This window comes from Tauraco erythrolophus, unplaced genomic scaffold, assembly GCF_009769465.1.
Source record: "Tauraco erythrolophus isolate bTauEry1 unplaced genomic scaffold, bTauEry1.pri scaffold_76_arrow_ctg1, whole genome shotgun sequence".
NCBI classification, from domain to species: domain Eukaryota; kingdom Metazoa; phylum Chordata; class Aves; order Musophagiformes; family Musophagidae; genus Tauraco; species Tauraco erythrolophus.
Window position 1 is genome coordinate 1 of NW_028238643.1, and position 24,654 is coordinate 24,654.

General features: G+C 57.0%; 3 protein-coding genes across 3 annotated transcripts in view; 1 reads left to right on the plus strand and 2 right to left on the minus strand.

Annotated features, from left to right (window-relative positions):
* Positions 1-18: 18 nt before the first annotated feature.
* The window catches only part of LOC147525730 (uncharacterized), a gene marked incomplete at its 5' end in the record, with an annotated part of 93,034 nt that continues 68,398 nt past the window's right edge, over positions 19-24,654 (plus strand). Inside the window, 1 exon segment of the mRNA XM_086631046.1 lies at positions 19-1,713. Within this exon segment, the coding sequence (XP_086487172.1) occupies positions 19-1,713 (1,695 nt within the window).
* On the minus strand, positions 9,844-14,681 carry SH3BP5L (SH3 binding domain protein 5 like). Its single transcript, XM_086631050.1, has 6 exons — positions 14,369-14,681; positions 14,210-14,272; positions 12,978-13,106; positions 12,732-12,893; positions 11,887-12,060; positions 9,844-10,432 (listed from the first exon to the last, which is right to left on the minus strand). Exons 1-6 carry the CDS (start codon positions 14,579-14,581, stop codon positions 10,016-10,018), a joined length of 1,158 nt encoding a protein of 385 aa, XP_086487176.1. The 5' UTR covers positions 14,582-14,681; the 3' UTR covers positions 9,844-10,015.
* On the minus strand, positions 17,445-19,873 carry LOC104371319 (uncharacterized). Its single transcript, XM_086631049.1, has 2 exons — positions 19,810-19,873; positions 17,445-19,620 (listed from the first exon to the last, which is right to left on the minus strand). Exons 1-2 carry the CDS (start codon positions 19,829-19,831, stop codon positions 18,431-18,433), a joined length of 1,212 nt encoding a protein of 403 aa, XP_086487175.1. The 5' UTR covers positions 19,832-19,873; the 3' UTR covers positions 17,445-18,430.

Consider the following 24,654-nt stretch of genomic DNA (forward strand, 5'->3'; position numbering starts at 1 on the left):
GCTTCAAGAAAAGTCCTCCCGCCGCGGACTTTGCTCGGCCACGGCCGCTGCCACGACTGCGGCAAAGCTTTGGCTTTCGCTTCGGCCTTCAACAAACGCCGCCGAGGCGCCGAACGGCCCCACAAGTGCCCGGAATGCGGGAAATGTTTCCGCCTCAGCTCCACCCTCATCACCCACCAACGCCGCCACGCCGGCGACAAACCCTACAAGTGCCCCGACTGCGGGAAGACCTTCGGCGTCGGTTCCGCCTTCATCCAACACCAACGGGTCCACGCCGGCACCGCCGGCGCCGCCGCCGCCCCGTGCCAATGCGGCGTCTGCGGGAAGACTTTCCCGGCCAGCGCCAGTTTGGTGAAACACCAAAAACTCCACCTGGAGGAGAAACCCTACAAATGCGGCGATTGCGGGAAGGGCTTCAACTGGAATTCCCACCTGGAACGGCACCGCCGCATCCACACCGGCGAGAAACCCTACGCCTGCCCCGAATGCGGGAAGAGCTTCAGTTGGAGTTCCCACCTCGACCGGCACCGCCGTACCCACGCCGGCGCCGCCGCCGAACCCCCCACCTGCCGTTGCTCCGATTGCGGGCGCCGCCCGGTTGCCGGCGCCGCCGAAAACTCCGAAAACCCCGAGAAACCTTTGCGTTGCGGCGAATGCGGCAAGGGCTTCGCCAAGGGCGCCGCGTTGGCCAAGCACCGCCGCGCCCACGCCGGCGAGAAGCCCTACAAGTGCGGCGAGTGCGGGAAGGGTTTCGGCTTGACCGCCGCCTTGGCGCAGCACCAACGCGGCCACGCCGCCGGCAAACCCTACCAATGCGGCGACTGCGGCAAGAGCTTCGCTTGGAGCTCCCACCTCGACCGGCATCGCCGGATCCACATGGGCGAGAAGCCCTACCGCTGCGGCGACTGCGGCAAGAGCTTCTCCCAGAGCTCCCACTTGGAGAGGCACCACCGCGTCCACGCCGGCGCTGACCAAGCGTGCCGGTGCGCCGATTGCGGCAAGAGCTTCTCGGCCACCAACAAGCGCCGGCGGTTGGCGAGCGGCGCCGGCGAACACGCCGGGAAGTGCACCGATTGCGGGAAGAGTTTTCTTTGGGGTAACCGCGCCCGACCGGCACCGGAGAGGACCCATAAGTGCAGCGAGTGCGGGAAGAGCTTCACTTACCGGGCGGAGAACGTCAAGCACCAAGGAACTCAAACCGGGGAGAAACCCTACACCTGCCCCGAGTGCGGCAAGAGCTTCGGGCAGAACTCGGCGTTGGTGAAGCACCGCCGGATGCACACCGGGGAGAAGCCCTACAAGTGCGGCGATTGCGGCAAGAGCTTCAGCGTCCGCTCCAACCTCATCAAGCACCAACGGACCCACCTCGGCGAGAAGCCCTACAAGTGCCCCGACTGCGGGAAGGGCTTCATCCAGAAGTCGGACCTCACCAAACACCGCCGGATGCACACCGGGGAGAAACCCTACAAGTGCAACGTCTGCGGCAAGTGCTTCAGCGTCTCCTCCAACCTCATCACCCACCAGCGCACCCACCTCGGCGAGAAGCCCTACCAGTGCTCCGAGTGCGGCAAGAGCTTCATCCAACGCTCCGAGCTCACCATCCACCAGCGCGTCCACACCGGCGAGAAACCCTACAAGTGCCCCGAGTGCGGCAAATGCTTCAGCCGCAGCTCCCACCTCAACCGCCACCAGCGCACCCACGCCGGGGACAAGCCCAGAGCCGCCGCCGGCACCGCCGGCACCGCCACCGGCACCGCCAACCCCTCCCAACCCTTCGCCGGCGCCGCCTTCTCGCCGCCCTTGGGCGGTTCGGTGGCCCCCGGCCCCTCGCTGCCCTCCTTCCCGGCCTCCCCCTCGCCCCTGCCCATCCCGGCGCTCTCCGGCACCGCCCTGGACCTGCCGTGGGCCCTCTCCTTCCCCGCCCGCGCCTTCCCCCACCCGTCCTTCCCCCCGGCGCCCGCCTCGGGGGCCCAGACCTCCTCCCTCATCAACTGAGCGGTGCCCGGCCTTGGCCGCGGCTCCAGCCTCCTCCCAGCCTCCCCAGCCGCTCTCCCAACACCCAACTGGTGTTGGGCATCATGACACCCAACTGGTGTTGGCCATCGTTACACCCAACTGGTGTTGGCCATCATGACACTCAACTGGCGTTGGCCATCATGACACCCAACTGGTGTTGGCCATCATGAAACCCAACTGGTGTTGGCCATCATGACACCCAACTGGTGTTGGCCATCGTTACAGCCAACTGGTGTTGGCCATCATGACACCCAACTGGTGTTGGCCATTGTTAGGAGGCTTCTTCCTGCCTGGAGCCGTTCAGTCTCGGTGGGTAATTAACGATCTGTCTAATTAGGGGATGGGAGAGTCGCCATCGTTCTGTGGCTCCACCCTCCTCCCAGCCTCCCCAGCCGCTCGCCCAACACCCAACTGGTGTTGGCCATCATAACACCCAACTGGTGTTGGCCTCCAAGACTCATCGTTAAGGCGTTTGTTCCTGCTCAGATCATTCAGCCTTCATGGGTAATTAATGATCTAATTAGACTAATGGGCAAGTCACCTTCGTTCTGCGGCTCCTTCCACCTCCCAACCTCCCCAGCCACTTGCCCAACACCCAACTGGTGTTGGCCATCATGAGGGGACTTGTTCCTGCCCAGATCATTCAGCCTTCATGGGTAATTAATGATCTAATTAGACTAATGGGCAAGTCACCTTCGTTCTGTGGCTCCACCCTCCTCCCACCTCCCCCAGTGGCTCACCCAACACCCAACTGGTGTTGACCTCCAAGACCCATCGTTGAGGAGCTTGTTCCTGCCCAGAGCTGTTCGGTCTTGGCGGCTAATTAATGATCTGCCCAATTAGGGGATGGGGGACCCTGGCTGCAGCCCCAGCTCCATCCTCCTCCCACCCTCCCCAGCCGCTCGCCCAACACCCATCCCGGGCCGGGGGTGGGGCTTGGAGCCACCCGGAGCTCTTCAACCATCATGGCCAATGAATGATCTCGCCACCAGCACTGGGCGCTCCCCCCTGCCCCCCCAGCATCCCCCAGCCCCACACCGGGACCCCAACCTCCATCCCAGCCCCCTTACTCCCCACCCCACCACTCATCCCAGCATCTCCCATCGATGTCCCCCTCCCAGAGCATCTCCCTCGCTCACCCCCTTGGATGAAGGTCAATGTCATCATCCTCTTCTTGCACCTCGGAGCGTTTTGGGTGAAAAAAGAGCAGAAATGGGGGGGGGGGGTCCAAGCCAACCGCATCATCCTCTGCCCACCCAGGAGCTCGGGGGGTAATTCCACACCCTCATCTCCTGCAGCATCTCCCTGAGGTCGTCTCATCCCACGTCATTCCTCGGAAACGGAGCCGCTCGGGGGGTTTTTTCCTTCTTTGATTTTTATTTTTTAATTTTGTTTTTTCGGAAAGAAAATATTTCCGGGCGAAACCGCGCGATTCTGTGACGTCGTTTTGGTTTTTCAGGCACTTATCGGACTATTTTGGAGTTGTTTCGTTGTGTGGTTTTTGGGATTTCTTTGGAAAAAAAAAAAAAACTTTCATGTGTTCGTGGCAGGTGGTTTTGGGGTTTGGTTTTTTTTTTGAATTATTATGGATTTTCGGGAATTTTTATGTTCGCTTTTGCTCCGTCCCTCAGAGTGGGATTCGGCGGGTTTCGGTGCCTTTTTTGCTGCCTGAAATCCCGATTTCTCCCGTTTCCCCATTTCTCCTGGGGGTGTGAGGACTTCTTGGGGGAAGATAAATGAAGAAAATTCCAAAAAATTAAAAAAAAAAAAACAAAAAAACACTAAAAGAAATGGAAAAGGTTACGCGCAAAAAATCTAAAAGCATCAAAAGAAATACAGGAAAAAAAAAAAAGAATTATGGCTGAGAGTGACTTTTTTTTTCCGCCCCGAAAGAGGATTAAAAAGTTGAAATCAGACTTTTCCTTGGAAAAGTTGGGAATCACCAAAATCTTCAGAATTGGGAAAGTTTTGACTGAAGGTGAAATAATTCCGAGAGGCGCAGAGATGCTGCGGGACGGACGCGTCGTGTTTGTTGGCAAAAAAGGAGTTGGGAATATCGGGGAGAGGAAGAGGTGGGAACGTCGGCGCGAAAAAAAAGAGGAAAAATATCGAAATGTGGGGAAAAAATATAGAAAAAGGAGGAAAAGAAGGAAAGAAAATATGAAATAGCCAAAAATTGGTGTTAAAAACGTAGAGAAAGGGATTAAAAAAAAATCCTAAGGAAGGTGCGAGGGGCGGAGGAGAAGTGATGCCCAGCGGGATGCCGGATGAGGTCACGGGATGAGGTCACGGGATGCGGGATGAGGTCACGGGATGCGGAGCTGCACCGTCCCCTTGGCCAGTTCAACAGCCCCTGAGGGTGGTCCCCGGCTCCGTGTGACGTGTTTTGGGCACCGGCCGACCCCGCCGCGAGACCGGGGTGTCACCGGTGGTGCAACTGTGATGTCACCGATGGCACTACCATGATGTCAGCAATGGTAGAACCATGATGTCACTGCTGGCACAACCGTGATGTCACCAATGGTAGAGCCAGGATGTCAACCAATGGCACAACCATGATGTCAACAATGGTAGAACCATGATGTCACTGCTGGCGCAACCGTGATGTCACCGATGGTAGAGCCAGGATGTCAACCAATGGCACAACCATGATGTCAGCAATGGTAGAACCAAGACATCACTGCTGGCACAACCATGATGTCATTGCTGGCACAACCAGGATGTGACCCATGGTAGAACCAGGATGTCAACTGTTGGCACAGCCATGATCTCACCGATGGCAGAACCAAGATGTCACCACTGGCACAAGCGTGATGTCACTGATGGTAGAACCAGGACACCACTGAGGGCAGAACCAGGATGTCACTGCTGGCATAACCGAAATGTCACTGATGGCACAATTATGATGTCAATGATGGTAGAACCAGGATGTCACCAGTGGCACAACCATGATGTCACTAATGGCACGACCGATATGTCACTGCTGACACAACCATGATGTCACCAAGGATGTTAATTCCATCTTTGCATCACCGGGGGGGGATCCTCCAGCCACCCCCACCCCCTTCGGGTCCCCAACCCCTCCCCCAAGGAGGCACCAACCCCAACTTGGCTTGAAGAAGCCCCAAAATCTCATGTTCTCGCCTCAAATTGGGGCCAGTGGCCAACGGGAGCTCCAGTTGGCTTTGGGCTCCCACCTCCACATCATGACGTCATCAGTCACGGCGCTCAGCCCCGCCCTCGCGCTAATTACGCGGTAATTAAGACGCTCCCATCCAGACGCCGCACCGGCCTTGGGATTCGGGCCAACAAAACTCATTAACCCAAATTAAATTCAGACAAATTAACCCCAAATCAAGGGTTAACGAGATGATGTGGCTCCTGTTGCAGGGGGGGACCCTCCCCACCACCCCGCAGAGCCTGGAACTTTACGGGAAGCGAGGAAGAGGAGGAGGAAGAGGAGGGGCTGGGGATGAAGTCGAGAACCTCCCCGGGGGGCTCCGAAAATGGGAATTATTTCAGGAGACCGTGACCTCAGCATGAGGTCCCCAGTGAAAGCCACCCCTGAAAGGAACATGAAGGGCTTCAGCGGGGATAGTTTGGGGAAAAAAACCAAGGAGAAACAAGGAGAAACAAGGAGAAACAAGGAAAAACAAGGAGAAACAAGGAGAAACAAGGAGAAACAAGGAAAAACAAGGAAAAACAAGGAAAAACAAGGAAAAACAAGGAAAAACAAGGAAAAACAAGGAAAAACAAGGAAAAACAAGGAAAAACAAGGAAAAACAAGGAAAAACAAGGAAAAACAAGGAAAAACGGAAGGAAAAAACAAAGGAAAACAAAAGAAAAACAAAGGGGGGAAAAAGAAAAGAAAAAGGGGAAAAAAGGAAAAAAGGAAAAAAGGAAAAAAGGAAAAAAAGGAAAAAAGGAAAAAAAGGAAAAAAAGGAAAAAAAGGAAAAAAGGAAAAAAGGAAAAAAGGAAAAAGAGGAAAAAGAGGAAAAAGAGGAAAAAGAGGAAAAAAGAGGAAAAAGAGGAAAAAGAGGAAAAAAGAAAGAAAAAAGAAAAAAGGAAAAAAGAAAAAAGGAAAAAAGGAAAAAAGGAAAAAGGAAAAAGGAAAAAGGAAAAAGGAAAAAGGAAAAAGGAAAAAGGAAAAAGGAAAAAGGAAAAAAAATAAAAAAGGAAAAAAAAGGAAAAAATGGACAAAAAGGAAAAAAAAGGGAAAAAATGGGAAAAAAAGGGAAAAAAAAGGAGGAAAAAGGAGGAAAAAGGAGGAAAAAGGAGGAAAAAGGAGGAAAAAGGAGGAAAAAAGGGAGGAAAAAGGAGGAAAAAGGAGGAAAAAAAAAGAAAAAAAAGAAAAAAAAGGAAAAAAAAAAGGAAAAAAAAGGAAAAAAAAAGGAAAAAAAGGAAAAAAGGAAAAAAAAAGGAAAAAAAAGAAAAAGGAAAAAAAGGAAAAAAAGAAAAAAAAGGAAAAAAAAGAAAAAAAAGGAAAAAAGGAAAAAAAAGGAAAAAAAGGAAAAAAAGGAAAAAAGGAAAAAAGGAAAAAGGAAAAAGGAAAAAAGGAAAAAAAGGAAAAAAGGAAAAAAAAAGGAAAAAAAAGGAAAAAAAAAAGGAAAAAAAAAGGAAAAAAAGGAAAAAAAGGAAAAAAAGGAAAAAAAGGAAAAAAAGGAAAAAAAAGGAAAAAAAAAGGAAAAAAGGAAAAAAGGAAAAAAGGAAAAAAGGGAAAAAAGGAAAAAAGGAAAAAAAAGGAAAAAAAAAAAGGAAAAAAAAAGGAAAAAAAAGGAAAAAAAAGGAAAAAAAAGGGAAAAAAAAGGAAAAAAAAAAGGAAAAACCCCCACAACCCCCCCCCCGCAGTGTGATTTCAGTGAATTTTCTCGATTTTTCCGGTGTTTTCCGCGCGTCCCCCACCGGCGTGGACGCGTCGCTGTGCTGCTCCCCTTCCGCCTCCGCGGACCGCCGCGGGTTTGGTGGATTTTGGTGGTTTCCTTCGTTTTTTGGTTGTTTTTTTTTTAAATTTTCCTTCTTTTTTGTGGTTTTTCTTTCAATTTTCCTTCTTTTTTGTGGTTTTTTTTTCCTTTTTTTGGTTTTTCCGGAGTCGCTTTCTTTCGGTGAGTCGTAATAAATTCGAGCCTGGTTACCCCCGCGGCGCTGCCGTCCTTTCCCTTGGTGAAAAAAAAAATGATCCTTCCTCTTCCAACCACGGGATGGGCTTCAAACCATGGCGAGATCCCGTTTTCCAAGGAATTTTCCACCCCCCTCTCCCTTTTCCCCCCCCCCTTTCGTTGGGTTCCCAGTTGGGTTGTCCTCATTCGAAGCCGATTACTAAAAACGGGCGTTTTCCCGGCGTGAGATTCCCCTGAATCCGATGAAAATGGAGCAGGATGGAGGGAAGCGTTGACCCTTCACTAGTTGAACCCTTCCGTTATGGTTGTTGGGGCAGCCAAGAGTGTGGTGGCACCAAAACCACCTTTTTGACCCCCAAAACCACCTTTTTGATCCCAAAACCACCTTTTTGATCCCCAAAACCACCTTTTTGATCCCCAAAACCACCTTTTTGACCCCAAAAAGGTCACTCTGCTTGGACCGTGGGGGAGGGATGGGGCCCAGCGTGTCCCTAAGGCTGCTCCAAACATCTGCTGGTGAACCCCAAGGAGAAGATATGAAGTTAACAACCCCCCCCCCCACTCCAAGATTCCCAAGGAGAACCAGCCATGGCCACGTCCCACCCACCCAAGTGAAGGGCAACCCAAGATGGCAGCCCATGGGGTGGAGGGGTCCCATAGATGTTCCTTCCAAGAAGTCCTGCAGAAGGTTCAAAATCCCCAGGGCTGGGGTTAAATAGAGGACCTGGGCCGTGAGTTGGGAGTGGTGGGGGGTCCCAAGTGGGGATGGTTGGGGTCGTTAATGACCATGAGTGCCCTCAACCTCCAAAATGGTTTTTAGGATGGCTCTGCAGCACATCTCCAAGGGGTTCAGCACATCTCCAAGGGGTTCAGCGCATCTCCAAGGGGTTCAGCGCATCTCCAAAGGTGTCCACCACATCTCCAAAGGGTTCAGCACATCTCCAAAGGTGTCCACCGCATCTCCAAAGGTGTCCACCGCATCTCCAAGGGGTTCAGCGCATCTCAAAACATGCCCACCACATCTCCAAGGGTGTCCACCGCATCTCCAAAGGGGTTCACCGCATCTCCAAAGGGGTTCACCGCATCTCAAAACATGCCCACCACATCTCCAAGGGTGCCCACCACATCTCCAAGGGGTTCACCAAATCTCCAAGGGTGTTCACCACATCTCCAAGGGTGTTCACCACATCTCCAAAGGGTTCACCACATCTCCAAGGGTGCCCACCGCATCTCCAAGGGTGCCCACCGCATCTCCAAGGGTGCCCACCGCATCTCCAAGGGGTTCACCACATCTCCACGGGTGCCCACCACATCTCCACGGGTGCCCACCACATCTCCAAGGGCCTTGGCCACCTCCCTGGCAAGATGCGGGCAGCACCACCACCGTGGGGGACCTAACTGAGGAGGAAGAGCTGACTCCCCCCATCCCACCCCATGGATTGACCATCCCAAGTCAAGTCCAACCCCCCCCCCAACCCCCCCCAAGACATCCTGCTCCCCCCCCACCCCACCCCACCCCTCTGCCATGGGGCAGAGACCCCCAAACCCCACCTCAGATATTAACAAATAGTAATAGATACCGTAAATAATCGCTAATAACGGCGATTTTTATTTGCATTAATAATTTGGGGGGGGGGGGCTACTACCTGATTTTTTCCCAAATTTCAGGGATCCCACCCCATCCCGCTGTCGAGGCTTCCAGTTGCTCCCCCACCCCGATACTGGAATTTATTTTTCTTTTTTTTTGGGGGGGGGGAAGGTTTTTTTGGGAATAAAAACCACGTGGAATTTCGAGGGGGGGGCGGGAGGAGGGAATAAATTTGACTCACCGGAAAAAAATTACATTCCCAACCGACACCGGGGCCGCCTCGAATCCGCGTGATTCTCATCACAGCCCCGTTACGGCCCCCCCCACCCCCCCCCCAAAAAACCCAGCACCTCAAAACAGCTCGGGGGGGGGGGGGGCCCCCCCCTTAATTAGTGCAATTTGTTGGAAAAGGGGGGAAATAACCCCAAATAGCTGCGTGGAATTTTGGGAGGGGGGTGAAAGGGGATGGGGGGGGTGTGGGGGGGATGTTGTGTCCCCCCCCTACTCTGCTCCCATCCCCCCCCCCCCCCCCGAGTGTTTTAGGGGTGCTGAGGTGGGGGGGGCCCCCCACGAGCGAGAGCAGCTTCGTTAGCGCCTTCGTTAGCGCCGGCGCCCACCCAGCCGCTCGCCGCCAACACCTACCGGGCAGCCCAACGTGGGATCCCGACACTGGGCACACACAGACCCCCCCTCATCCACCAAATCCAGAGGGGTGAACCCCAACAACCCCCCCCCAAAACTTTTTGCCCCCCCCTTGATGACATCACCTTCGTTAGCGCCTTCGTTAGCGCCGGCGCCCACCCAGCCACTCGCTGCCAACACCCAACGGGCAGCTGAACGCGGGATCCCGCCGCCAGGCAGGCACAGACCCCCCCTCATCCACCAAATCCAGAGGGGTGAACCCCAAAACCCCCCCCCAAAACTTTTTGCCCCCCCCTTGATGACATCACCTTCGTTAGCGCCTTCGTTGGCGCCGGCGCCCACCCAGCCGCTCGCTGCCAGCACCCAACGGGCAGCTGAATGTGGGATCCCGACACCGGGCACGCACAGACCCCCCCTCATCCACCAAATCCAGAGGGGTGAACCCCAACACCCCCCCCCCTACAAATTTTTTGCCCCCCCCCGCCCCTGATGACGTCACCTTGGCCAACAAGGAGCTTCCCAAAGCATCGCCCCGTCTACCGAAGACGAACGGCGGCACCATCCAACCACCGTTGGGTCTTTTTTGGGATTCTCCAAAAGTGGGGTGTTGGGGGGGGTGGGATTCAGGGGGTTTTGGGGGGGGGGCTGAGGTTAAAGGCTGATGCTCCGGTGATGTTTGAAGTGGCCGTGCCCCCCCCCCCGGCGCTCCCCCCGTTCTTCCAACTCGTCGCTGTTGAGGCTGGCGGCGTCCGACAAACCCAACAAATGTTCGACGGAGTCGAACTTCTGCAGGTCGGAGGCGATGGTTTGGAGGCTGAGCACGGAAAGCGTGTCGGCTGGGGGGCACTCGACCCCCAACTGTGCCCCCCCCGGTGCCCCCACCTCGGCGGTGGCGTGCCGGGGACTGGTTTCGGCTCCCACCGGCGAGGCGCGGCGCTGGAGGAGGCGCTGGAGGCGCCGGGCGTGGATCTGCTCGCTGATCTGCTCCAGGTTGCGCAGGGCCACCGAGTAGCGGGTCTTGGCTTGCGAGACCGAGAGCTCCAGCGTCGTCACCTTGGCTTTGTGTTCCTGGGGGGGGCAACGGGGGGGGTCGCCACGGTCAGCTCGGGTCATGGGAATGAGGGGGTGGACCCCAAAAAACAAGGGGGTGGAGGCCAAAAAATGAAGGAGGTAGAGCCCAAAACCAAGGGAGAAGACCCCAAAACACGAGGGGGAGAGTCCAAAAACAAGGGAGAAGACCCCAAAAAACAAGGGAGAAGATCCCAAAAAACAAGGGAGAAGACCCCAAAACACGAGGGAGAAGACCCCAAAACACGAGGGGGAGAGTCCAAAAACAAGGGAGAAGACCCCAAAAAACGAGGGAGAAGACCCCAAAAAACGAGGGGGGAGAGCCCCAAAAAACGAGGGGGGAGAGCCCCAAAAAACGAGGGAGAAGACCCCAAAACACGAGGGGGGAGAGCCCAAAACCAAGGGAGAAGACCCCAAAAACCAAGGGAGAAGACCCCAAAAACCAAGGGAGAAGACCCCAAAAAACAGGGGGGGAGAGCCCCAAAACACGAGGGGGGGAGAGCCCCAAAACACGAGGGGGGGAGAGCCCCAAAACACGAGGGGGGGAGACTTCAAAAGACAAGGAGGTAGACCCCCAAAAATGAGGGGGGAGAGCCCAAAACACAAGGGAGAACACCCCAAAAACGAGGGGGGAGAGCCCAAAAAGATGAAGGAGTAGACTTCAAAAGACAAGGAGGCAGACCCCTAAAAAAGAGGGGGAGAGCCCAAAACATGAGGGAGAAGACCCCAAAAACGAGGGGGGAGATCCCAAAAAAAGAAGGAGTAAACCCGAAAAAGATGAGGAGGCAGATTCAAAAAAATAAGGGAGAAGACCCCAAAAAACGAAGGGGTAGACCCAAAAAACCCAAGAAGGTAGATCCCAAAACTGAGATAGACCCCAAAAAATGAAGGGGTAGACCCCAAAAAGATGACGGGGTGGACCCCAAAAGACAAGGAGATAGACCCCAAAAAACAAGGGGGTACACCCCAAAACATGAGGAGGTAGACCTCAGAAGATGAGGAGGTAGATCCCAAAAACAACGTAGTAGACTACAAAAAATGACGGAGTAAACCCCAAAAAAAGAGAGGTAGATCCCAAAAAACAAGAGGTAGATCCCAAAGAGATGAGGTAGACCCCAAAAGAGACGAGGTAGACCCCAAAGACACGAGGTAGACCCCAAAGACACGAGGTAGACCCCAAAAGAGATGAGGTAGACCCCAAAGAGACGAGGTAGACCCCAAAGAGACGAGGTAGACCCCAAAAGAGATGAGGTAGACCCCAAAGAGACGAGGTAGACCCCAAAGAGACGAGGTAGACCCCAAAGAGATGAGGTAGACCCCAACCTCCACCGAAATCCAGCAGAAACCAGTAGGATCCTCCTCAAAACGGGACCCCGTGTCCCCCACCACACCCGCGGTGCCCCACTGCGCGTGTCCCCCCACCCCTCCCAGGACCTCCCAGTCCCTCCCAGTACCTCCAGGATCTGGTTGAACTGGGCCTTCAGCTCGAAGTAGGGTTTGCTCTTGACGATGACGCGCTTGAGGCTCTTCTGCAGGGCCTGGACCTTGGCCTCGGCCTGCTGGCACAGCCGCGTCACGCGCTGGTGCTCCCGCTCGCTCCGCAGCCGCTCCTCCTCTGCCTCGTTCACCTGAGGAAGGCCCAGAATGTCCCGGGCCTGGCAGCCTTCTCCAGGGCACCGTCCCACCTCCGCTGGAGGAGAAGGACTTCTCCTCCTCCTCTTCCACCACCACCACCACCTCCTCCATCTCCACCTCCACCTCCTCCACTTCCACTACCACCTCCTCCACCATCTCCACCTCCTCCTCCACCATCTCCACCTCCTCCTCCACCATCCCCACCACCTTCTCCACCTTCTCCACCTCCACCATCTCCACCACCTCCTCCACCATCTCCACCCCCATCTCCACCACCTCCTCCATCCCCACCACCTCCTCCGTCTCCTTCATCCCCACCACCTTCTCCACCTCCACCATCTCCATCACCTCCTCCACCTCCACCACCATCTCCATCACCTCCTCCACCTCCACCACCATCTCCACCACCTCCTCCATCCCCACCACCTCCTCCACCTCCTCCATCCCCACCACCTCCTCCACCTCCTCCATCCCCACCACCTCCTCCACCTCCACCATCCCCACCACCTCCTCCACCTCCACCATCTCCACCACCTCCTCCACCTCCACCATCCCCACCACCTCCTCCACCTCCACCATCCCCACCACCTCCTCCACCTCCACCACCATCTCCACCCCCACCTCCTCCATCTCCATCTCCACCTCCACCTCCCCCCCCCAGTACCTTGCACGTCGCGTGGTTGAGCATCTCCTGCCAGGTGGGATCCAGACGGTTCTTGTCGGCCATGACGCCCTGCTCGGCCACGAAGACCATCTCCCGCGCGGCGTTGTGCATGCTGACCGCCCGCTCGTACCGCAGCGCCGCCTTCTGCGTCTCCTGCTGCGCCTGCGCGCCGACCCCGGGTGGGCTTCCCGCACTGGAGAACCCCCTCCCAGTGCTCCCAGACCTCCATCCCAGTGCCACCAGTACCTCCTTGGCCAGCCGGCGCGCCTCGTAGTAGGGTCGAGCCTTCTCGATGCAGTTGCCCAACTGGGAGCCCTGGGTGTTGAGCTTCCGCGCCGACTCCGAGAGAATCCGGCGGTAGGCGGTCCGGGCTTCCTGGGGGGCACACGGAATGGCTCGGCCAAGTGGCCACTGGGCAACGGGACTGGCCATCCCGATCGGCCCACCGGGGTGGAAACCCGTGATGAGTGGAGGGTTGAGGGACTGGGAAAGGGCCGGGGGACTGGGAAAGGGCCGGGGGCTGGGGGACTGGGAAAGGGGCTGAGGGACTGGGAAAGGGGCTGGGGGGACTGGGAAAGGGCCAGGGGCTGGGGGACTGGGAAAGGGCCAGGGGACTGGGGGACTGGGAAAGGGCCAGGGGACTGGGGGACTGGGGGATTGGGAAAGGACCGAGGGATGAGGCCTGGCGGACTGGGAAAGGACTGGGGGACTGGGGGACTGGGAAAGGGCCGGGGGACTGGGAAAGGGCCAGGGACTGGGGGACTGGGAAAGGGCCAGGGGACTGGGGGACTGGGAAAGGACCGAGGGATGAGGCCTGGGGGACTGGGAAAGGACTGGGGGACTGGGAAAGGACCAAGGGATGAGGACTGGGGGACTGGACAGGGACTGGGGGACCAGTTAGGGACTGGGGGACGAGAGTCGGGGACCAGTTAGGGACCGAGGGACCAGAGTCGGGGACCAGTTAGGGACTGAGGGACCAGAGTCGGGGACCAGTTAGCGACGGGGGGACCAGAGTCGGGGACCAGTTAGCGACGGGGGGACCAGAGTCGGGGACCAGTTAGCAACGGGGGGACCAGAGTCGGGGACCAGTTAGCGACTGGGGGACCAGAGTCGGGGACCAGTCAGGGACTGAGGGACCAGAGCTGGGGACTGGTTAGAGACTGGGAGACAGAGACTGGGGAACCAGAGTCAGGGACCAGTTAAGGTTAGGGACTGGGGGACAAGAGCTGGGGGGACCAGTTAGGGACTGAGGGACCAGGACAAGGACTGGGGGACCAGAGTTGGTGACTGGTTAAGGACAGAGGGACCAGTTAGGGACTGGGGGGGGACAAGAATTGGGGACCAGTTAGGGACTGGGGGACCAGAGTCAGGGACCAGTTAAGAACTGGGGGGACAAGAGCTGGGGACCAGTTAGAGACTGGGGGGACAGGAGTGGGGGACAGGAGTGGGGGACCAGTCAGGGACTGGGAGCAGCTCACGTCCAGCTGGAGCTCCACGCGGTTGATCTCCTCGTTGGCCTGGTTGAGGTGCTCCAGCTCCTCCTGGGGGGGGGGGAGAAACGTGACCCCCAAATCCCCCCCCCCCAAAAAAAAAAACAGGGGGGAACTGGGAAAAAACCCCACCTTCCCACCCCTCACCTGTATCCTGGGATCCAGCTCTTCCTCCTCCTCCTCCTCCTCCCCTACCACTTTGGGGGGGGTCCGGGGCTCCTGGCCGTCACACGCCCCCCCCGAAACGGCAGCCCCCGCCTCGTCCTCCTCAGGTGCCCCCCCCGGGGTGCCCCCCACTTGCCCGGGGGGTGTTTGACGTCCGGCCCCCCCCCCAAGCGGCCCCTCCTCCGCGTCCCCCATGGCGGGACCCCCCCCCAAAGCGGGTGACGTCGGGGTCCGCTTCCTTTCAGGGGGGGGGCCAGCATTTTAACGGGGGGGCCATGCAGGCCCTAGTTCATTTTTTTTTGGGGGGGGGGGGGATGACCAGAAGTGGGGGGCAGTGGTGGGGGAGTAGGGGGGAAGCCCCCCTGCAATGTGGGGGGGGGGACGACGAGACGGGATCTGGATGGGCTGGAACACAATTTGGGGGGGGGGGGGGGGGGAGGCTGGAAAACAACCAGGAAAAGGTCAGTGCCCCCCCTCAGTTTCCCCCCATTTCCCTCCAATGCCCCCCCCACCCCTCCCAGGACCCCATACATCCAATGCCCCCCCAATGCCCCCCATAGCCCCCCCACACCCCCTAATATCCCCCACCCCTCCAATGCCTCCCCACATGCCCCCCCGCCCCTTCAATGCCCCCCCACCACACTGCCCCCCCATATCCCCCCAATACCCCCCCCACATCCCCCTAATACCGCCCACGCCCCTCCACTCCTCCAATGCCCCCCCAAACAACCCCATATACCCCCCAATGCCCCCCTAAACGACCCCCCACCACACTGCCCCCTATATCCCCCCCATATCCCCCTATATCCCTCCCATATCCCCCCCAATGCCCCCCCACCCCTCCAACGCCCCCCCAAACGACCCCCCCACCACACTGCCCCCCCACATGCCCCCTCACCCCTCCAATGCCCCCCCAAATGCCCCCCATATCCCCCCAATGCCCCCTCAAACGACCCCCCCAACACACTGCCCCCCCATATCCCCCCTAATGCCCCCCCCCCCGCAATGACCCCTCACGCCCCCACCTCCCCTCCCAAAACCCCCCCAAAAAACTCCCCCCGCCCCCCCCCCGCGGCCCGTGTTTACCTCCGGCTCCACCACAGCGACTCCCCGGCCCCCCCGGCGCCCTGCGCCACCGGAACCGGAAGCGGCCGCGCCACTTCCGCCTGCCGTACGCAATGGCGGCCTCCTGCTCCTTCTCCGCCGCCGCCCGCCACCCCGCCGCCCCTCCCCGGTGCCCGGAGGCCTCACGACGGGCGCGGCGGCGGGGAGCGCGGAGGGATGAAGGGCCGCGGTGCGCCTGACCGCGCTCCTCCTCGGGAGCGGGCGGGAAAAGGGCGGCGGCGGCCGCCTGAGGGGGCGCCGCCATCTTGTCTTACGGCGCCGCCGAGCCTCAAGATGGCGGCTGCGGCCTTGGAGCCGCGGCAAAGCCCTTCGAGGCCGGTTGGAAAGTGGCGGCGGCGGCGAAGCCTGGGGGGAAAGGGGGGGGGTGAGGCGGCTGGGGGGCGAAACGGGGCCTGTGGGCACGTATAGACACGTACAGACATGTGTGGACACGTGTAGACATGTATGGGCATGTATGGACAGGTATAGACACATGTGGACACGTGTAGACAGGTATGGACAGGTATAGACACGTGTGGGCACGTATAGACACGTGTGGGCACGTATAGACATGTATGGGCACGTATGGACAGGTATAGACACGTGTGGGCACGTATAGACACATGTGGACATGTGTAGACATGTATGGACAGGTATAGACATGTGTGGGCACATATAGACATGTACGGGCACATATGGACAGGTATAGACATGTGTGGGCACGTATAGACACGTGTGGGCACGTATAGACATGTATGGGCATGTATGGACAGGTATAGACACGTGTGGGCACGTATAGACACGTGTGGGCACGTATAGACATGTATGGGCATGTATGGACAGGTATAGACATGTGGGCACGTATAGACACGTGTGGGCACGTATAGACATGTATGGGCATGTATGGACAGGTATAGACACGTGTGGGCACGTATAGACACGTGTGGGCACGTATAGACATGTATGGGCACATGTAGACATGTATGGACAGGTATAGACACATGTGGGCACATATAGACACGTGTGGGCACGTATAGACATGTATGGGCATGTATGAACAGGTATAGACATGTATGGACATGTATAGGCACGTGTAGACAGGTATGGGCACGTGTAGACATGTATGGGCACGTATGGACATGTATGGACAGGTATAGACACGTGTGGGCATGTGTAGACATGTATGGACACGTATAGGCACATATAGACATGTATGGGCACGTGTAGATGTGTATGGGCATGGGTAGACACGTATGGGCACGTATGGACATGTATGGGCACGTAGAGATGTGTATGGACACAGACGTGTGGGCACGTGTAGATGTGTGGGCACGTGTAGACATGTATGGGCATGTATGGACACATATAGACATGTATGGACACGTTTAGGCACGTATGGACACATAAACATGTATAGACATGTATGGACACATACAGACACATATGGACACATGTAGGCATGTATAAACACATATGACATGTGTAGACACGTATAGACACATGTAGACCATGGCCCAAACCTTTATCCAACCACGTCCCCAAACCTTCTCCCACCATGGCCCCATCCCTTGTCCCACCATGAATCCATCCCTTCTCCCACCATGTTCCCATCCCTTCTCCCACCATGGCCTCATCCCTTGTCCCACCATGAATCCATCCCTTCTCCCACCATGTTCCCATCCCTTCTCCCACCATGGCCCCATCCCTTGTCCCACCATGAATCCATCCCTTCTCCCACCATGTTCCCATCCCTTCTCCCACCATGGCCCCATCCCTTGTCCCACCATGAATCCATCCCTTCTCCCACCATGGCCCCACATTAACCCTCTCCCAGCCGCAGAGGGCTACTGGGGATGTTCTCTCTCCCCAACAGAGCATCTTCCCCAATGGGAGCATCTTCTGTGCCCGGAGGGTGTGAGATCCCCCCAAGAAGCGGTTCAAGGGTGGTGGGACTGGGATGAGGACCCCAGAACTGGGATCGGGTTCTCCATCTCCCTCCGTTCCCCTTGGCCAAGGATGTGGGTTCAAACCAAACCACGGATGAGGTTTATTTGGTGCCGACAGTCATGCCGTAGGGGTGCAGCATCCTTCCAAAAACGTGGACACCGCCAACCCCGCAGATGCTCCTCACCCTCCACCCATCCACGGGGTTGTCCCACCACTCCTGCCCTTGTAGAACCATCAGGAAAACTCAACCCTACGGATGGTTGAGCCCTTGCCTGGACTAAAACGAGATGTTTTGGGTTCAACCAGGCCGAACCAAGAAGATGAGCAGAAGAAAAGTTTATCGCAGCCAAGTTCTTCCTTATCTTTGGCAGGACAAAGAGATGGCGGCCACGACGTGGCCATCTCCATCCCCAAGATGTTGCAGGCGCCTCTTCCAAAGCCTTTTGGACGACTCAACAGTTTTTTCATCCAAAGACGAACCGCGGACGGGTAGGACAGTGGTCGCGTGATGCCACCAAATAACATCACATGAAAATGACAAAAAAATCACCTGTAAATGAGGAAGACCTCAGCCTGGTGAGGCCCCACCAGGTTGTGGGACCGTTTCCACCCCGTTTCTTCCTTCCCAAAAAAGCCGAGTCCCAAGCTTGGTCTTCAAAATCTTGGGTCTTCAAAATCTTGGTCTTCAAAATCTTGGTCTCTGCCCAAATCCATCCATCATTTGGCTGTGGAAGAAGCCCCTGGTCCTTCTGATGTCGCTTGATGCCACCGGAAGAAATTACTGGACTGAGCAGATGGGACTTTTTGGAGCCTAAAGCCAACAAGTCCACTCTTCCTAACGACTTTCTGCCGTTGGTTTGCGTCCCACGGCCGATCCCGTCTCCACAAAGAGATGTTCCTACACCTTAAGGCCTTCATCCAGGTCCCTCTGGGTAATCAGGAAGACGTGGAGACCACCAGCCAGGTCTCTACCCAACGTGGGTCATCAGATCTCTACCCAACATGAGTCCTCCGATGGGTAATGAAGTTGGAACACCGGATGAAGCTCTTCCCACAGTCGGGGCACTCGTAGGGTTTCCCTTCCCGGTGAGTCCTTTGGTGTTTGATCAAGGCGGAGCTCACGGTGAAGCTCCTACGGCACTCGGGACACTTGTAGGGCTTCTCCCCGGTGTGGATGCGTTGGTGGGTCATCAGGTTGGAGCTGCGGTTGAAGCTCTTCCCGCAGTCGGGGCAGCGGTAGGGTCTCTCCCCGGTGTGTGTCCGTTGATGCCTGATGAGATCCGAGCTGTTCCTAAACCACTTCCCGCAGTCGACGCATCTGTAGGGCTTCTCCCCGGTGTGGACGCGCTGGTGGATGATGAGGCTGGAGCTCTGGCTGAACGTCTTCTCGCACTCCTCGCACTTGTAAGGTCTCTCCCCGGTGTGGATCTTCTGGTGGCGGATGAGGTAGGAGCTGACGCTGAAGCTCTTCCCGCACTCGGGACACTTGTAGGGTCTCTCCCCGGTATGGGTGCGTTGGTGGGACGTGAGGTTGGAGCTTTGGTTGAAGCCCTTCCCGCAATCGGGACACTTGTAGGGCTTCTCGCCGGTGTGAAGACGTTGGTGGGTGATGAGGGTGGAGCTGTCGCTGAAGCTCTTCCCGCAGGCAGGACACTCGTAGGGCTTCTCCCCGGTGTGAAGACGTTGATGGGTGATGAGGTGGGAGCTCCGGCTGAAGCTCTTCCCGCACTCCAAGCACTTGTAGGGCTTCTCGCCGGCGTGCAAGCGTTGGTGGACCGCCAGGTTGGAGCTCCGGCTGAAGCTCCGGCCACATTCCTCGCAGATGGTTGGTCTTTCCTCCTCCGAACTTTGTGGGGTGGGTTTGCAACCTCTCCCCATGGAGCATCTTCTTGGCTTTGGCTCCCCATTGACCTCCTGCCCCATGGAGCATCTTCTTGGTTTTTCCTCTTTGTTGACTTCCTGCCCCATGGAGCATCTCCTTGGCTTTTCCTCCCTGTGGACTTCCTGCCCCATGGAGCATCTCCTTGGCCTTTCCTCCCCATTGACCTCCTGCCCCATGGAGCATCTCCTTGGCCTTTCCTCCCCATTGACCTCCTGCCCCGTGGAGCCCTTCAAACTGGCCTCTTCCATGAGGTTCTGCTGTTGAGGTTTCTCCTCCATGTTCTCCATCCTCATCTCATCACCTGCCAGAGGAAGGAACGAGCAGAGGAAGAGGATTTGCATCCGTGCCAGAGGGAAGAGGAAGGAGATCCGCCCAGATCCGTCTCTGGAAGGAGAGCTTGGATCTGGAGCTTGTCCTGCAGCCAGAAGCGACGCTCAGCTGGAGGATGGAGGAGAAGAGAGGATGAAAGGTCGAGTGAAATCTTCCTCACCTGCCTGGGTCTCTCGTAGCATCTCCTCTTCCTCACAGCCTCTTCCTCTTGATCCGGTCGAGGTTTGGGAACGGGAAATCCTGATTTTTGGGGAAAAAATGCCAAGTTGTGAGCGCGTTCCCCAGTTTCGGGGGGTGTGTTGCTCCTGCCTGACTTCGTCCTTACTGGGAAGTCCACGGGTGGGACACCACCACCATCTCGTGTCCATAAAACCCTCCAAAACACCAAGATACAGCCCGGGGGTCCCATCACTCCGGGGTCACCCCACCGCAGGCTCCCAGGGGTCCCCCCAAGCTCTGGGATTGCCCCTCTCTGGGCTCCGGGGGATCCTGGGGATCCCCCCCCCATCCTGGGATCGCCCCTCTCCAGGTCCCCCACTCCGGGCTCCTGGGGGTCTCCCTCCTCCAGGCCCCCTGCTTGGCTCTGGGGGGTCCTGGGGATCCCTCCATTCCGGGACCACCCCTCTCCAGGTCCCCTGCTCCAGGTTTTTGGGGGTCTCCTCCCTCCAGGCTCCCCACTCTGGGCTCCTGGGGGTGTCCCCATTCCGGGATCACCCCTCTCCAGGTCCCCCACTCTGGGCTCCCCGGGGGTCTCCACCCTCCAGACTCCCTGCTTGGCTCCAGGGGGTCCCGGGGGTGCCCCAGCTCCAGCCTCACCCCTCTCTGGGTTCTGGGGGGTCCCGGGGATCCCTGGGCTCTGGCCTCATCCCTCTTAGGGGTCCTGGGAGTCCTGGGGGTCCCTCAGCCCCGGGCTCGTCCCTCTCGGGGGTTCTGGGGGTTCTGGGGGTCCCCCAGCTCCATCCTCAGGGGTCCCGGGGGTCCTGGGGTCCCTCAGCTCCAGCCTCGCCCCTCTCTGGGCTCCAGGGGGTCCTGGGGGTCCCTTGGCTCCGGCCTCGTCCCTCTCGGGGGTCCTGGGGGTCCCCTAACTCCAGCCTTGTCCCTCTCGGGGCTCCCGGGGGTCCCCCAGCCCCGGGCTCATCCCTCTCAGGGCTCCGGGGGGTTCTGGGGTCCCCCAGCTCCATCCTCAGGGGTCCCGGGGGTCCTGGGGTCCCCCAAATCCAGCCTCGCCCCTCTCAGGGCTCCGGGGGATCCTGGGGGTCCCCAGCTCCATCCTGGGGGGTCCCGGGGATCCCGGGGGTCCCCCAGCCCCGGGCTCGCCCCTCTCAGCGCTCCAGGAGGTTCTGGGGTTCCCCCAGCTCCATCCTCAGGGGTCCCGGGGGGTCCTGAGGGTCCCCCAGCCCCGGGCTCGTCCCTCTCAGGGCTCCGGGGGGTCCCGAGGGTCCCCCAAGTCCATTCTCGTCCCTCTCGGGGGTCCCGGGGGTCCCCAACTCCAGTCTTGGTCCCTCTCTGGGCTTCGGGGGGGGTCCCGGGGGTCCCCCAGCTCCATCCTCGGGGCTCCCGGGGGTCCCCAAATCCATTCTCGTCCCTCTCGGGGGTCCTGGAGGGGTCCCCAGCCCCAGGCTCGTCCCACTCCGCGTTCCCTCCCCACCCCCCCGGGGGTCCCGGGGGTCCCGGACCCCCCCCCGGCCCCCGTTGTACCGGCTGTTCGCTGCGGGTTGACGATGGAGGCGGCGGCGGAGCCTGACCCAGGAAGACCAACCCTCCTCGGGGGGGGGGTCCGGGGGGGGACACACACCGCATCCCTCCATCCCCCCTCCCTGTGCCCCCCCCTCAACAAAAAAAACAAATCCCGGGGACCCCCCGACAATCCCCCAAGGGGGATTTGTGGGTCAGCTCTGGAGTCTCCAAAAATCTGCCCCCCCCCCCCTCCAAATCACCTCCCAGAGACCCCCCCCAAATGATGTTTTGGGGTCAGCTCTGGAGTCCTGCAAGCTCCAAACACTCCCCCCCCAAAAAAAAAAAACCCTCCCAGGGACCCCCCAATAACCCCCCAAGGGGTATTTTTGGCTCAGTTCTGGAGTCGTCCAAGCTCCAAACATCCCCCCCCCCAAAAAAAATCACCTCCCAGAGACCCCCCCCCGAATGATATTTTGGGTTCAGCTCTGGAGTCCTGCAAGCTCCAAACACCGCCCCCCCAAAAAAAAAAAAAAAAAAAAAAATCAATCACCTCCCAGGGACACCCTAAATGATATTTTGATATTTTGGGGTCAGCTCTGGAGTTCTCCAAGCTCCAAAAATCCCCCCCCCCCCCCCCAAAAAAAAAAAATCACCTCCCAGAGACCCACCAAAAATGGTATTTTGGGCTCAGGTCTGAAGTCCTCCAAGCTCCAAACATAAAAAATGTTTGTTTCCCTAAAAAAAATGTTTGTTTCCCTAAAAAAAATGTTTGTTTCCCTAAAAAAAATGTTTGTTTCTCTAAAAAAAAAAAAATTTCAGTAATAGGACAGTTACAGACATGACCGAGGAAGAATTCCTAAATTCTTGTAGATGCCAAACTCCCCGAGAGCCCTTCTGGGAAGGGATCTATCGGAAAAATTGGGAGAAAGTACAATTTAAGAAAAGTGAAATTCCTCTGGAGGTAAATGCTCATCAAGACGTACAAATAACGAGCTTGGGTTTAATTAATGTTCCTGCAGGAGGAAAAATCAAGATGGAAATCACCAACCAGGTGTATCCCGGAGTTTGGGCAACTGATGTCCTGGGATGTGCCAAGAACCGACCGAAAGAAATGTGAAGGACGGACAGAGCGCGGTGAGGGTTGAACAGCACCCACGAAAAAACAAGGTAGGGAAGGGAATTGTCCAATTCCAGAGCGATTCCTAGAATTAGGTTTATTGAGGGAACGCGAGTCGGAATTCCATACGCCGGTCCTCCTTGTTTGAAAACGAGGTGGGTTCTATAGAATCATAGAATGGTCAGGGCTGGAAGGGACCTTCAAAGGTCATCTAGTCCAACCCCCCTGCAAGGAACAGGGATATCTCCAACTAGATCAGGTTGCTCAGGGCCTCGTCCAACCTGGCCTTGAACGTCTCCAGGGATGGAGCACCCACCACCTCTCTGGGCAACCTGTTCCAGTGTTCTACCACTCTCATGGGAAAAAATTTTTTCCTAATATCCAACCTGAACCTACCTCCCTCTATTTTAAAACCATTACCCCTTGTCCTATCACAACTGGCCCAATCCTGGGTCCTATAGAATATCCTGGGTCCTATAGAATAGACCAGGGTCTGGGGGCCGTTAACGAGATCACGGCAGACCCACACCCCGTGGTTGCTCAGCCATGTACCCTACCAACCACCCTGACTCCTGGTTGAACTTGGTTTGCAGTTTCGGATTTCTTTTGCCTCCCTCTCCATGAAGCCGGCCAGAAAATTGTCGTTTTCGAGTGGGAAAACCCGAAGAGTGGTCGAAAGACCCAGCTCACCGGGACGGCGTTGCCAGAAGGTTTCAAGAACAGCCCTACCATCTTCTGGAACCAACCAGCAAGAGACCCGAAGTCATGGAACCACCACAAGAAGAAGGAGAAGGGTTGCAATAAGTAGATGACCTCCTTACCACGACCAAGACCAGAGGACCCTGCGCCATCTGGACTGTCTCTTAAATTTTTTTGGGCTCCAGGGGTACCAGGTGTCCCAGAAGAAGGCACAAGTGACACTGAGGTACCTCGGGTATGGAATCGGTGCCGGGCAGCGTTTCCTGGGACAAGCCTACGGACCTTCTTAGGAATGACGGGGTGGTGCCAGCTGTGGATACACCATTATGGCTTGCTTGTAAAACCATTTTATTCTTTAGTAACGTCCAGTCAGAAGCACCTCCAGTGGGATGCTGAGTCAAACCGAGCGTTCCAGCAGCTGAAGAAGGCTCTGGTGTCAGCACCAGCACTGGTTAACCCAGCTTCATTTCTCAGTGGGAACACTGGAGAACCGGTGGACCATGAGTGTCTCGAGCCGCACTGACCTCAGAGATGCCCCCATGGAGGGGGTAGAACGCTGGTTCACAGATCATAGAATCACAGAAGGGTTTGGGTTGGGAGGGACCTCAAAGACCATCCAGTTCCAACCCCCCTGCCATGGGCAGGGACACCTTCCACTACACCAGGTTGCCCAAAGCCCCATCCAACCTGGCCTGGAACACTGCCAGGGAGGGGCAGCCACAGCTTCTCTGGGCAATTCATTCCAAAGTCTCACCACCCTCGTACTGAAGAATTTCTTCCCAAGATCTAACCTAAATCTGTTCTCCTTCAACTTAAACCCATTTCCTCCTGTCCTATCAGTGGACACTCTTGTAAAAAGTCCCTCCCCAGCCTTCCTACAGGAATCCCTTCAGGAATTGGAAGGCAGCTGTTAGGTGCCCCCAAAATCTTCTCTTTCCAAGGCTGAACAATCCCAGCTCCCACAACCTGTCCTCGTAGCAGAGGTGCTCCAGCCCCTGGATCATCTTTGTGGCCTCCTCTGAACATGCTCCAACAGATCTGTGTCTCTCTTATGGTGGGGACACCAGAACTGGACGCAGTATTCGAGGTGGGGTCTCACAAGAGCAGAGCAGAGGGGGAGAATCACCTCTCTTGACCTGCTGCCCACGCTTCTCCTCATACATCCCAGGATGCGGTTGGCCTTCTGGGCCGCGTGGGCGCACTGCCGGCTCATGGTGAGCTTCTCATCTATGAACACCCCACATCCTTCTCTTCAGGGCTACTCTCAACCCACTCTGTGCCCAGTTTGTGCCTAGGATTGGCCTGACCCAGGTGAAGGACCTTGCGTTTTGACTTGTTGAAGCTCACGCAGTTGGACGAAAGGTCTAAGCTGGTAGATTTACGCATCGCCGACCGGAATCTGAGAATTCCGTGGGGTTTGGGTTTGCCCTGGCTTCCCGGCACGGAGTGCTGACCCATTTACAGCCTTTGGGATCACCTTCTCTGACCCGAATTGGATCCCATTTTGACATC

Coding starts and splice junctions, on each gene's coding strand:
- SH3BP5L (XM_086631050.1), bottom strand. CDS start 14,581: ATGGGGGACGCGGAGGAGGGGCCGCTTGGGGGGGGGGCCGGACGTCAA. Junction 14,273..14,368: donor AGCTGGATCCCAGGATACAG/GTGAGGGGTGGG, acceptor CCCCCCCCCCAG/GAGGAGCTGGAGCACCTCAA. Junction 13,107..14,209: donor GCGTGGAGCTCCAGCTGGAC/GTGAGCTGCTCC, acceptor TGTGCCCCCCAG/GAAGCCCGGACCGCCTACCG.
- LOC104371319 (XM_086631049.1), bottom strand. CDS start 19,831: ATGCTACGAGAGACCCAGGCAG. Junction 19,621..19,809: donor GCTACGAGAGACCCAGGCAG/GTGAGGAAGATT, acceptor TTCCTCTGGCAG/GTGATGAGATGAGGATGGAG.